At 46.5% G+C, this 14,864-nt stretch overlaps 1 protein-coding gene across 2 annotated transcripts in view; it reads right to left on the reverse strand.

The window, feature by feature from the left end:
- Positions 1–14,864, reverse strand: part of SYN1 (synapsin I) — a 41,487-nt gene extending 26,623 nt beyond the window's left edge. Inside the window, exons 1-5 of one of the 2 annotated variants that reach the window (XM_032475602.1) lie at positions 14,359–14,864; positions 3,831–3,888; positions 3,634–3,725; positions 1,940–2,096; positions 1,677–1,766 (exon numbers count right to left, since the gene is read on the reverse strand). In XM_032475602.1, the coding sequence (XP_032331493.1) occupies positions 1,677–1,766; positions 1,940–2,096; positions 3,634–3,725; positions 3,831–3,888; positions 14,359–14,735 (774 nt within the window). In that variant the 5' untranslated portion in view covers positions 14,736–14,864. The remainder of the gene's footprint in view (positions 1–1,676; positions 1,767–1,939; positions 2,097–3,633; positions 3,726–3,830; positions 3,889–14,358) is intronic. The other variant, XM_032475601.1, reaches the window with a different exon arrangement.

Raw genomic sequence — 14,864 nt, forward strand, 5'->3', positions numbered from 1 at the left:
CAAAAATTGTTACAAAAGATAAAAAAGGACATTTTACACTGATAAAAGGGTTAATCCATCAAAAAGATGTAACAACAATAAACAAATATGCACCTTAACAATAGAGCCCCAAATACATGAAACAAAAAACAGGCAGAAGGGAATAAATAGACAATTCAACAATAACAGTTGGAGATTTTAATACTTCATTTTAAATAATGGATAAAGCAACTAGACAGAGGATAAACAAGGAAAGAGAAGATTTGAACAACACTATAAACCAACTAGATCTAACAGATATCTATAGAACACTCCATCCTAAAACACATTCTTCTCAAGTGTACACAGAATATTCTCTAAGACAGACTATATGTTAAGCCACAAAACAAATCTCAATAAACGTAAAAGGACAGAAACATACAAAGTATGTTCTCTGACCAGAATTAAATGAAATTAGAAACCAATAACAGAAGGAAATTTGGGAAATTCACAAATATGTGGAAAGTAAACAATATACTTCTAAATAACCAATGGGTCAAGCATGAAATCACCAGGGAAATTAGAAGATACTTTGAGATGAATGAAAATGAAGACACAACATACCAAAACTTCTGATAGGGAAATTCATAGTTGTAAATCTCTATATTTACAAAGAAGATACCAAATCAATAACCTAATCATCTTAAGAAATTAGACAAAACCCAAAAACAAACAAACACGAGAGCAAGCATAAGGAAAGAGGTAATAAGGATTCGAATGGAAATAAATGAAGTTGAGAATAGAAAAACAGTAGAGAAAATCAATGAAACCAAAAGTTGGTTCTTTGAAAAGATCAACAAAATTGACAAACCTTTAGACTAAGATTTTTAAAAAGACAAAACTAATTACTAAAATCAGGAATGAAAGAAGAGACATAATTACTAACCTTACAGAAATAAAAAGGATTATAAGAGAATATTATGAATAATTCTATGCCAACAAATTAGAAAACCTAGTTGAGATGGACAAATTCCTCAAAAGCCTCCCAAAATTGACTCAGGAAGAAACGGAAAATCTAAATAGACCTGTAATACATGAAGAGATTGAATTAGTAATGAAAAAAAAAAAACTTTCTACAAAGAAATATCCAGGACCAGATGCCTTCACAGGTGAATTCTACAAACATTGAAAATAAAATTAACATGAGTCTTTTATTAACTCTTTCCCAAAAATAGAAGAGGAGAGAACACTGCCCATCTCATTCTATGAGGCTACTGTTACCATGATACCAAAACCAGACAAAGACATCATAAGAAAATTACAGACCAATATCCCTTATGATTATTGATACCACAATTCTCAACAAAATATTAGCAAACTGAAACCCACAGCATATAAAAAGGATTACATGTCAGACCGAGTGGGATCTGGCCCAGGAATGTAAGTTGTGGCTCAATTTGCATGAAAATCAATTAATGTAATACACTATATTCATAGAATAAAAGACAAAAGCCACATGATATGATTTAAATCATGCTTCTAACTGCGTAAGTAAATTCATAGTATTAATAAACCCTACTACAAAGCAACATCACCCTTGACATGCACATGCTGGCTGCACTCTGATAGAGTATCACTGGTAACACACCCAATGGTAATACTATTGCAGTAGGCAAGATGCTTTTCCCTCCTGCCCACTCTACTTTCCCCAGACTCACCATCTCTTTGTGATTGGGGTAGAAGGTCTGGTCAATTAGAGGAAATTCCTCTGTCCCCAGTTTCTTGTGCAGTCGAACCATCTGGGCAAACTGTGAGAGCCAGGAGAGATGGGTCAGCAAGTCCTTCACCTGGAGGGAGTCTCCAGGCCAGGACTCCAAGCTTCCAAACTTCCTCACTTCCCCAAAAAATCACAGTGATTTCGAGCTCCCACGTGCATGCATGAGCTATTCCCTCTGCCGCTAGCATTCTTCCTGTCACTTACCACCCAAGGCTTGTCACAGAAATTGTAGACAGAATGCAAAGAGTTAACGCTGGGGATTCCTGCGTACTGCAGCCCAATGACCAAACTGCGGTAGTCTCCATTCCGTGCCATGCTGAAGGCATGCTGGCGGATCAGCACGAAGTCTGGCTTCAGAGACCTGGGATGGCAAGGGTGGGAGTGTTGAGGGTTCCCCCAGAAGCTCCCCACCACCTTTAGAATAAAGATCAAGTTTCTAAATCTCCACAGCTCCTAGAGATGGCACAGTGGTTCCTCATCTCAACCACATGCACAAGCTCTTCCCTCTACCACATGCACCCTTTCTACCCTTTCCTCATCTGGTGACCCCCCTTAAGCCTCTCCCACTTGCTTCTCTCCTCACCAAGGTCAGCTTGCAGCTGACCCATTCAGCTCTGACAGCATTCCTGGTCACACTCTCTCGGACTACTACTGTCCTCAGAGGACGCTGCCCAGAATAAATTCCAGCCTCAGCTGGAAACATTTCCTCCCTCGATTTCTGCATGCATCACCCCTCCAACTCCTTCAGGTCTTTCTTCAAATGCCCCTCACACTACTGGTCTACCCCAACCAAACCACAGCCCCTTCACCATCCAACAATCCCTACATCCCTTTGCTGCTATTTTTTTCCTGAGCACTTTTACATTTTCTCCTTTATTTGTTTATTGTGTGTATCCGACAGGAGAACGTCAGCTTCATGAGAGCAGAGGGGTTTTTTAGGGGGGTCTTTTTGGGGGTCTGTTTTGTTCACTGCTGGGTCCTCAGCATGCAGCACACTCCTGGCACACAATAGGTGCTCAGTAAATAACTGTTGAACGTAAAATGCTGAGAGCAGCACCTGGCATGCAGTAGATGCTCAAGAAATGTTGGTCAAATTAATAACTGAAAAGTTTGGCTTGTGCTCTGCTGGGATCCTTGGCTCTTCTTCAGAAGAGAAGCTATCTCCTTGCAGCCTGTGCCTAAGTTCCTTTTTAAAAAATTGGAATATAATTGACATAGAACATTGTTTAAGGTGTATATAACATGTTGATTTGATACATTTATATATTATAATATGACTGCCACTGTAGCGTTAGTTAGCACCTCTATCACGTCACATAATTATCATTTCTTTTTCATGGTAGGAATAATTAAGATCCAGTCTTTTAGCAGGTTTGCTGACTATGATATAATATTGTTGTCTATATGCACCATACTGTGGACTAGATCTCTACGACTTATTTATCTACCAGTTGCAAGTCTGTGATCCTAAACATCTCCCCTATTCTTCCACCCTCTAGCCACTGACAATCACCTTTCTATTCTGTTTCTATTAGTTTGGCTCTTTTAGATTCAATATATAAGTGAGATCATATAGTATTTCTCTTTCTCTGTCTGTTTTATCTCACTTAGCATAATGTCCTCAAGATCCATCCATGTTGTCACAAATGGCAGGATTTCCTTCTTTCTTGTGGCTGAATAATATTCCAGTGTGTGTGTGTGTGTGTGTGTGTGTGTGTGTGGCTTCTTCTTTATCCATTCATCCATTGATAGATACTTAGGTTGTTTCCATATCTTGGCTATTGTAATGTGTTTAAGTTCTTGCTCACAGAAGGATGGAAGGGGAGGGGAGGACTCTCCCTCAACTCTAAGGGAGCCCTTTTGCCTCACCCATAACACCAAGGTAACATTATACTCACCGCACAACCTTCACCCCATTCCGAAGAACTTCCATGTCCACAGAGAATCCACCATTGGCGTGAGCCACGAGGTTGAGATCAGAGAATTCAGCCTGGGAAGGAAAAAAAAAATCAGGGATTCACTCACATAACACAAAAACGGCCACTCAGCTCGCAGTCTGGGCAGCTGACCCCCAGGTCCACCTGCCCCAACTTACCTGTTCTACTTTAATGTCAATCTCTCCATGGATCTTTTTCCCTTTGAAATATTTTGCCCTGGAGAGGAAAAGCAGAGCACATCCATCAATGCTCACATCTCAGGAAGACAAAACCCAGGCCAGTCCTGTGACCCCTTTGCCCCTTTGGTGCCACTAGAGAAACTACAAAGTGATTTATAGTTATTTAAATCCGTTGAAAAACCCAACAGTTCTTTGTGAACAATGAAGTCTGTTGTAATCCTTGTGGAGGTGTGTAAAGGTCCACAGGACATTGCAAACTATAAAACAAGTCCTTAAAACACAGAGAAAGGGCATTTCCCAAAGTATGGTCTGCTCGTCACAATGCTATTGTAAATGTTTTCGAAAAGCTGCGCAAAATGAAGAGTGCTTCGTAAACTGGAACATAGTCTGAAATTGCATGGAGGTTTGTAAGTGGCAAAGCACCTTAGGGGACACGTAGATATGAAGTGCGCCCAGGTATGTCTCAGTGCCTATGTCTGCTTGTGTGGCCTGAAGCATCTCTCTGCTCTCCAGCCCTTTCCCAAGGAGGACCACATTCACCATGTGTGGCTGTGTGCTGAGAGGGACCCAGCAGCCATGAGTGGGCAGCTGCATCAGAAAAAGAGGAGCAGATGGAGGGGTGCAGGCTGGCGGGGGTTCTGAAGAAGCCAGAGCCAGCGATGATGGGGGTGGGGAGCAATGCAGTTGAGGATGAGGGGAAGCCATAGGAGGGAAGAGGGTAGGAACAGTGGCAGGAGCATCATGAACTGTTATGTCACTGTCCTTGGGCCTGTCCCCAGCTGGGCTCCTCTCCCAGGCCCAAGATTCCTAGCTGATGGACTTCTCCACAGACAGAAGCTAATCCCTAATCGGGTTTCTCATAAAAGGGGGCTGAGGGGAGGAGCCACTCCTGAGTCACCTCCATGCACACAATCAGGGTCTCTGATATACACACAGCACAAACAGGCCCTAGTGATTTCACTGCCATACCCCAAAGACCCTGAGCACAGCTATTTTCTCCTCTCTCCCTTCCCTCTCACCTCCCACTCCATGACTGACACTGTCCCCTCATAGGTGCTGGAAGAGAATCTCTAAGACTTGTACATTTTTCATTTAGAAAATGATGATGAGTGTAGACTATATCACTATTTTTTAAAGCTTATTTGACCATAAATGTAGTGGATACTGGGGTGCTCTGCTCAGATCTCCTCTTCACGGCCAATGCACCCTAAATATCAGCCATTGACCAATCACAGCTGTGTCCCATTGGAAATTGTCTTCCGTCACAGGGAACTGCCTTGGCCAAGGTCACACCATGTTGTGGATCAACTTCTCCCTCTGCCCCACCCTGCCTGCCTTACAGGTGCTGATCCCCAAGGCACTCCCCAGTAAGACTGTGCAGGCAAATCTCTGCCTCAAAAATCGGTTTTCAGAGAACCCAACCTAAAACAGTGGGCCAGAGAAGTCAAACTACAAGAAGACTCTACTGCCTTCCTGGGAGCTGGCCCGCTCAGCAGTCAGCAGGCAATAAGGAGCCATCATTTGTGAAGGTGGAGCCCAGATAGTCCCCGACATGCGGTAGCAAGACTAAGCACCCTGCAGCCTGTCTGGACTGTGGTGCACGCAGGATGCCACTTGAACCCCACAGGACCTGTCAAATCCGATGATACTGGAGGTGTCTGCAGTGGGAAAAGATGCAGTGTGGGGTTGATTCTCCTGAGTGGGAGTAGTATGGTGCAGGCCCAGAGGGTTCTGAAGCAGCAGAAACTTCTCCTGATGGTGGGCTGGAAAGAGATCCTGGTGGAAGGGCATGTACCAGCTCGTGCAATATCCCTGGTGCTTGAGAGGTACAGGGGAAATGGTGACCAGACCTGGGGGACTATTCGCTAAACACCATTGATTAGCTACAGAAAGATATGACATGCTCAGGGTGAGTAATCACCAATACAAAGCAAAATGTAAAAGGCAGAGGTCCTCCTTGGCTGCATTTAAGGAAACCCCAGTCTCCTGCAACCAGAGAGCGGACAGAGGAGAAGACCGGGCTTAGGACTTCATTGGAAGTATAGCAGAACTTCAGAGAAGGTTGAATTCTCAGGCCTGGCACATTTCCTATGCCATGCTCAGGGTCCTAATAGGACGGGAGTAGGGCCCTGAGACTTGGGCTGGGGATACCTGGGAAGATACATAGAACACCTTGAACTTAAAGATTCACCTGAACCCACTGGATCCGCAGAAGTAGCTCCCTCTTCCTTGTTAGAATATAGACCTTCCCTCTGCTTGAGGATAATGCAGAGGCCTCGAATGATGCACGTGTCTTAGAAGACAATTTGTACCCCTTTCAGAATCAACCCTCCTCCCCCTCTAGGCAACCAGATCAATAACCAGGGTCAAATCTTATCACAACCTGACTGGAGATGTTTTAAGCTTGCAAAGGAATGGAAGGGATGATACACACCACAGAAGCTGAAGAATCTGGCTAATACATATCAGCAGGGGCTGGGAAAGCATGTGTGGGACTGGATCCCAAGGACCACGGGTTTAGGGAGCAAAGCATGAAGTTGGAGCCCACTCCCAGAACACAGAACTTAAAACCATGGCCAGGACTCTAGGGAATGTTGCTGATACATGGTTGGATGGCTTGTGGAAGCTTGGGGAAAACAATGCTCGCACCAAGTGAAGCAGAAATGCCAGACTTCCATGGCAGACCGTGGAGAAAAGGAAAGGATCCAAGGACTCAGAGAAGCAAACGTGTGAGAGTAGACATGCTACTTAAGTCTGGAAAACCCATCAGCTGACCATATTCTATGGGAGAGCCCAGAGGATATACCCAACTTACAAAATCCACGAGGAGTATGCCGGTGAGAGGGCCAGGAGTCATGTTGCGAAGCACGGTTGAGGTAAGATAACAAATGAAGTCCTGGCTTAGGTCCTGCTCACGGTGGGGCTGCTGGATCCATAGGTCCATCTAGTGGCCACTTCCTCAGCTCACAAATACATAATTGGAATGGACAGATCTGTGGTTTTCAGAACCTCTAACTAATTTCTTTGGCCTGTGGGATAAGGGCTATTGAAGTGGGGCAACCCAAATGGATACTCTGAAACTATACCCCTTCCCCAGATCAAAACTGTAAATCAAAGACAATGTGGTGTCTATCCTGGGGGTGATGGTGGAGATTAGTGCCTTTCAGAATGATCTAAAGATGCAGGACTGTTAGGCTCACCATATCTCCACTGAATTAACCAGTTTGGGCCCTGAAGAAGCTGGATGGATCCTGGAGAATGTTTGTAGACTACTTCAAGCTCAACCAAGCTTCAAGTGATTAAAGCTGCTGTACTGGACATGCTGTCATTGCCAGAGCAGACGAAAAGATCTCAAGTATGGCAGATGGCCACTGATTTAGTGAATGCATTCTGTTCTCTTCCAATCAAACAAGAGGATCAGAAACATTTCACACTCACATGCGACTGACAATATACGTTGATGGTCTTGCAATAGGGCTATGTTATCTTTCTCACCCTATGTCATCAGATAGCCCAAGGGGACATGGACCATCTGGACATCCAGAGAACATCACATTGGACTACTACATCAATTACATCATATTGATTGGGCAAGATAAGCAAGAGATGGTTAGCACTTTGCCTTGATAAGACACATGCCCTCCAGTGGGTGGGAAATAAAGCCTATGAAAACTCAGGGTCCTGCCATACTCATACACTTTTTAGGGATTCACAGTGGTTCGAGGCATGCCAGGACAGCCCCTCCAAATAATAGGGCAAAGCTTTGCATCTTGCACCTCCCACCATGAGGAATAAAAGCACAACAGCTAGAAGGCCTCTTCAGGTTCTGGAGGGAGCATATTCCACACTTGGAACTACTGATCTGATCCATATTTCAGGTGACACATAAGGCTGCCAGCCCTGAGCAGGTCCAGACTGTAGTGCAAGCAGTCCTGCCATTCAGGGCATATGATCTGGCAGAGCCTGCGACACTAGAGGTGGCAGTAGTGGAGAAAAAAATGCAGTGTGGAGTTTATGGAAAAACTGAGTGGGAGGCCCCTGGGGTTCTGGAGCAAGGCCATGCCATCTGCAGCAGAGAATTACACGGCTTTTGAGAAACAAATCCTGGTGTGGTATGGGGCCGAGAGAGAGAGAGAGAGAGAGAGAGAGAGAGGGAAGGAGGGAGAGAGAGAATGCTTGACCAGAGGGCACCAAGGGACCATGGATCCTAGTGCCCGTTATGCGTTGGGTCCTGCCTGACCCAGCAGCCAGGATCGAACCCAGGCAGGACCAAGCAAGCTGCCTGGGCAAGTAGCCCAGATGCCCATGTCATCCACACTGTTGTGCTTGTGCCTCCCTCAGCTCACTAAGGGGACTCCTTATAACCAGAGGATGAAGGAAGAAAAAGCCTAAGCTTGGTCCAAAAATAGGTTGGCTTGGTATGCAGGTGGGAGCCAAAAACAGATAATGGCTAAGCCATAGTCTCACTTGGAGTGGCCTTGAAAGGCAGTGGCAGAGCTCCCCATGAGCAGAGCTCTGGGCTGTGCACCCGGTCATTTGTTTTGTGGGGAAAGAGAAGTGGCCCGAGATGAGAAACATTCACTGATGGGCAGCGGTAAATGGCTGGGCTGATTAGTCAGAGGCCTTGAAGGAAAACTACTGGAAGATCAGGGAAAGCAGGTCTGGGACACAGAAATGTGGGTGGACACATGGGAATGCAGATGAAATAGAGTGAAGATCTTTGTACTGTCTGTTAACACCCACCAGAGAGCATCCACCATGTTAGTGGCATTAAGCAACCAGGTAGACAGGATGACTCAGCCAGATGATGTCAGCCAGCCTCCAGAATCAGCCACCCCAGCGCTGGCAGATGGGCACACATATGAAGTGGCAAGAATAACAGAGATAGAGCCTACAGCATCATTGCTGAATGACCGACCTGCCAGCAACAGAGGCTAATGTTGAATTCCTGACCCAGCACCAACCCTCAAGAAGACCAGGCAGACCCTTTGGGGCAAGCTGACTACGCTAGGCCCCTTCCACTCTGGAAAGAGTAATGATTCATTTTGACTGGGATATTCTATATATGTGTTTGCCTTTCCTGACTGCAGCACCTTAGCTGGCATCACTGTCCAAGGGCTTACACAATATCTGATCCACTGGTATGGGATCCCACCTAACATCGCATCAGACTGAAGGACACAATCTACAGCAAAAGAGGTGCAAAAGTGTGGAGGGATATAGCTCAGTGGTAGAGTGCCTGCTTAGCGTGCACAAGGTCCTGGATTCAAGCCCCAGTTCCGCCATTAAAAAATAATAATAAATAAATAAATCTAATCACCTCCCACCAAAGAAAGAAACAAACAAACAAAAAAGAGGTGCAGAAGGAAGCCCATGACCATGGAATCAACTGATGACATTATATACCACATCACCCGGAAGCTGCCGGCCAGACAAAGTGATGGAACAACTTGGTATAGTCACAGCTAAGCCCCCAGTGTGGAGGTGATACCCGTGCAAGAATGGGGCACCGTCCTCCAAAACACAGTGTCCACCCTAAATCAACAGCCGTCGTTTGTGCTGTGTTCCTAATAGGTGGAATACATGGGTCTGGGAACTCAGAGGTGAAAGGAGGAATGGCCCAGCTTACCATCAATCCCAGTGATCCACTTTGGAATGTGTGCTTCTTGTTCCCGCAGGGCTCTGCAAGGTTAGAGGTCCTGGTTCTCCAAGGGGGAAACACTGCTACCCGGGGACACAGCAAGAATCCCATTGCATTCTAAGCTTGGACTGCTACCTGGACACTTCAGGTTTTGCGTGCCAACGGACATGAAGAGGGGTCATGTCTTGGCAGGGCATGTGACCTTGATCATCAGGAGGAGACAGGGCTGCTGTTAGACAATGGGGGCAGGGAGGAATATGTCTGGCATCCAAGTGACCTTCTTGGGCATCTTTTGGTACTCCTTGCTCAACTTTGATGGCAAATGGACAAGTAGAACAACCACGGCCTGAGGAGAGCATGGGGACCAAGAGCTCAGGGTTCCCTCAAGGATGAGGGAGTAGGTCACTCACCAGGGAAGCCACTGAGACCAAGAAAGGTGCCAGCTGAGGGTGAGGGGAACCTAGACCGCAAAGCAGAGGAAGGAGATGATGCATAGCGTTTATTTATGACGCATTCATCAACTGTGGCAGTGGAAGCTGTAGTCTGTCCCACTCAATGTGCCCTTTCAAGTTTCCCCCAGAAAACAAGACCAATTCGAATGCAAAAAGCAAGTGAATCTAAGCAGACTGTGTGCTCCACCCAGATCCTCACGCCCTTCCTTCTTGTCACATCCGTCCCCTAGCTTCTGGGAACACCTGCTGCTGAAAGCTCACAGGACTGTCCCTCACTGGGAATTGCCCTCTGAAGCAGGCACTGACCTGCCCCAAGATTATACCTCTTCCCAGCAGGCAGCCTGTGGCCGATGACTGACTGATACAGGGGTACAGAAGCCTGGCCACTCCAACTCAATTAGGATAAGTCTGGAGGGTCATCCCAGCTCTAGAGCTCCCCGGATGACTGGCTGAGGCTGTCGTGGTGGCTGCATCACAGCTCAACCTTGCCCTCCACCAAACCTGCTTCCCTTACTACTCCCTTGCAACAGGTACTGCTCCCAAGAGCCCTAGCCGATAAATCTGCACGCAAATCTCAAAAGTCTTAGGGTCTGCTTCCAGGGAAGCCTAAGGAAAGAAGCCACAATAAAACACACAGTTTATATAACCCTCTAAATGCGTATTTACATAACAACCCACCCTATATATGTAATATGCATTATATAAGACACATAAATATGCTATACAAAAACTATAATATATGATGTCTTATATAACATATACCACATATTATGTGATGTATCTAGAATGTATATAAATATTACATATATTGGAATGAAAGTTTCAGTAAATAATTATCTTTGTATGTGCAGTGGAGCCTGATATTTCCTATTCTATTACATTTCATGAAGAAAAATATACACATATATATGTATTATATACTACAAACCCATTACATAACAAATGTATTAGATAGTATATGTTATATATAATATATGGTACACATTATTGATTACATTTCTTATTGGAGTAACCATTTCGCTAAAAAAATTCCACTATGTGCAATATGTTCTGTTATTTTCTATTTTCATTTACTGTCATTATTATTGATCATATTTCTATTTTCATTTCATGAGGAAAATGAAATGCTGGTGACAAGCCGATAGGTAACCCATGGCTTGAAAAATACTGGACTAAATCATCTGTAAAAAGGGATGATAGATCTCAACTCTGAGTTTGCAGTTTTACACCACAGAGGACTCAAGACCCAGGAAGGAACGGGAGTGGTGAGGTTTGATGGGAGAGGTGTCAGACTGTACTTAGGTCTACGATCCATTGCAGAAATTGCACAACTCCTCCTTTCGTCCAAGCTGAAATCCCCAAAGCTTGCGTGGTTCTGAATGTCTGCAAGTTGGTGATGCCGAGGTCTCTGTTTCCCACACTGAACGTGATGTACCCAGGCTCTCTCCCTTTGTCCATCCCACCCCACCCCTAGTAGACACTAAATAAATATTTGCTCGATTGACTGGAAGAAAAGACTGGAGCAGCTGCTGGGATAAAGGAGGGCTTTGGGGGTGCCCAGGGTGGAAGGGAAGAATCGTTCACAGAATTCAGCAGGTGCTCAAAAAATGCTTGCTATACAAATCAGAAGAAAAACTGGAAAACACTGGAGTTGTGATTATGGAAAGGGGAAGGGTCTTCTCAGTATTCAGTAGATAATTAATAAATGCTTGATGGAACGAAGGAAAAGGCAGCAAAGAACCTGCCTGGAAGGTCGGAGTGGAGAAGGGAAGTCTAAAGAACGGTAGTTACCAAGATACAGCAGGGGCCTCATTAAGCTTTGTTGACTTCAATAGAGCAAATTTAGCCAGGAAGATGGCATCTGTGTGAGTGGGTGTTGGCGAAGCAATTATAACATGTGTCCAATAAATGCTTTATGGATTGAGGGAGAAGAGAGTGGAGGAGCCTGCTGCGGGGATGGGAATGTGGTCATTTGAACAGAACACAGTAAGAGAGTGATAAACGCTTTTTGGATTAATTGTGGGAAAAGGGCAGTTGGGAAGATGGCTACTCAATGGGGGTGTGTGTGTGTGTGTGTGTGACTGAGTCAGAATACAGCAGACGCCCGTTATAAGCTTGTAGGATTGTGTAGTGTGAAAGGCAGGATGGTGACTGTAGAAGGGAGAATTAGGGCTATAGGAGGGGGAGAAGAGGCATTGAATATGGGGTTCATAGTAGTGTACAATAAGTGCTCATCAAAAGACTGTTGGGGTTGAATGGAGGAGAAGGTATGGAGAATCCAGCTAGTGGTTAGGATTAAAAGGAAAAGGAACTGAAGGAGGGTTCTTCTGAGTATATAGTAGTGCTTAATAAATGCCTCCTACACTCTTACACATGGAAAGTATGCAATACCTATCTGTAGAACAAATAAATGGTTCTGCATAGAGAGAAAGGCTGCTGGGTAAGGGCTCCTGAGGGGCGGGGTAATTAACCAGTAAAGAGCTGGTACTCAGTAAATTTAGGCTGAAGGAGACCCCTGGAGAGAGCGCTCTTGAGACAAGGGCAGGTACTTCCAAGCTTGGAGAGGGGGTCAGTTGAGAATGGCTCTTACGTAGTAGGTGCTCAATAAGTGTTTACTAGCTTAAATAGAAGAAAGGCCCTCTGGGGTACAGACTTAAGATTCGGACAGGGAATCCTAGGGATACTGAAGGGAGTAGGAAAGGGGTAACCCTTCTAAATTGGGTTCTAGACCTACTGAAGGAAAGAACCCTGGAGAGAGGCCTTATGATCGGCACAGGTTCTCCTAGAGGTAAAGGGGAATCTACCCCCTACACACAATAGGCTCTTAAACTGCTTACAGGCTTACTGGACCCACTGGAAGAGAAGCACCCTTGGGAGGAGGTACGAATATAGAGCACACAGAAGGCATTCCATAAAGGCTTACAGGAGCCATTGGTGGGAAAGGCCTCTGGGGAAAGGTGATTAGAATCGAGCATCTGGCAGACAATGAATAAATGCTCACTGGATCCATTAAAAGAAAAGGTCTTTGGGGAAGGAGGAGGTGGATCCACTGGAGGAAAAGTCTTTGGGGGAAGGGGAATGGGGATACAGGATTTATGTAAGTTTGATTCTCTGTCCTTGGGAGGAAAGGCTTTTGTGGAGAAGGCACAGAATCAGGCACACGGCAGGTGCTCCACAAATGCTCCAGGAGTGATTTTTAAAAAGGTCTTTGGAAAGAGGGATTGAAATGGTGCATACAGCAAGTGCAGATATCTGATCACTGTATTAATTGGAGGCAAAGGCCTTTATGGAGAGGGTCTAAGGGTCTAAGGGTCATGCAGAAGATGCTCAATAGAGACTGAAGCCACTATAGGAAAAGGCATTGGGTAAAGGGTCTGGGGTGGGGTAAACAGCTAGTACTCAATAAGTGCTTGCTGAATACATTGGAGGAAAGAGCCTTTAGAGAAGGCTCACACCTTCAGATCAGGCAGTTGCTAAATGCTAGGCGGGTCTACCAAAGGAAAGGTCTTTGAAGAAGTAGCTCGAGAATAGAGGATAAGGGAGGTACTCAATAAATTCTTTCTAGATCTAGTGTAGGAAAAGGATTTGTAGCAGCGAATCTAAAGATGAGTCACACGCACAGAAGGTTCTAAAATGCTCATGGACCTCATTCGAGGAAAATGATATGTTTAAGAAAGGGGCTTGGGCACGGGGCATACATCAGGCACTTAATAAATGCTTCCTACATCCTTTGGAGAAATAGGACCTTGGCGAGGAGGATGGAGTTGGGGCAATAAAGGCTCATAGGATCCATTAAAGGCAACGCTTTTGGGGAGAAGCTGGTATGGGATACACAGCAGGCATTCAATCAATGTTCACTGAATAGTTTAAAAGGTTTTTGAGATGAGGGCTGGGGTGCAGCACATCGCACATTCTGGATATATGCTCACAAGATCCTAAGGGCAAGGATTCAGGGGGACAAGACACAGCAAGCTCTCAAAGAATGTTCACAAAATTCAAGGAAGCCAAAGGCCTTGGGGAAGGAAGGGCTCCCCACTGAGGCACACCACAGGTACTTGATAAATGCTCACAAAGTCCGTTAGAGGACAAGACCTTTGGGGCGCAGGTTGGGGGAGCGCAGGGCACACGCTCTTGAATGCTCACAGGATATATTGCAGTTAAAGCTTTGGGGAAGGAGGCACACAGCAGGCGCCAGATAACTGCTCCCAGTATTGATCGAGAAGTCCTGAGGTGGGGGTGGGGATCAGGGGGAAGCGAAGGCGGGGGACACAGGAAGCGCTCCGCATAATTTTAGGGAAAGGGGTTTGGACGAGGGGGCCAGGCACAGGGCACACAAGCGGCGCTTGATAATTGCTCATCATGGAAGGATCTGGGGACCCAGGACCGCGGGGAGACGTCCGTGGCAGTGGCTTACCAGTCGGTGTGGGGCTCGTCGATTACCAGCAGAACCCTGGCGGCGGCGCCCCCACGGCCTGCGCCCCCAGAGCCGCCGCCCACCTGCTCGCTGAAGGTGGCGGCCGCGGCCGCAGTGGTCTGCTTGACCGCGTTGGACAGCGAAGAGAAGAAGCCACCACCCCCCGAGGACCCCGGGCTTGGGGCAGCCGGAGAGGCCACGGGGGCGGCCGAAGAGGCCCTCTCAGCAGTGGCGGTCGCGGGGCCGGGCGTGGCTCCGGGACTGGGGGCAGCAGGCGGCGGCGGGGGCGGCTGCGGGCGCTGCAGGTCTGTCATGTACCCATTTGGCAGATTGGCCATGAAATTGCTGTCCGACAGGCGGCGCCGCAGGTAGTTCATGGCTGCGGCGCGGGGCAGGGGGTCCTAGGAGCAGTCTGGTCAGGAGCCGCGGGGGCGGACCGCGCGGGGCCCAGGAGCACAGCTGCGCTCTCAGGCACGACGCGACTCTTCTGCTGCCCGCCGCAGACT

This window comes from Camelus ferus, chromosome X, assembly GCF_009834535.1.
Source record: "Camelus ferus isolate YT-003-E chromosome X, BCGSAC_Cfer_1.0, whole genome shotgun sequence".
Classification (NCBI taxonomy): Eukaryota; Metazoa; Chordata; class Mammalia; order Artiodactyla; family Camelidae; genus Camelus; species Camelus ferus.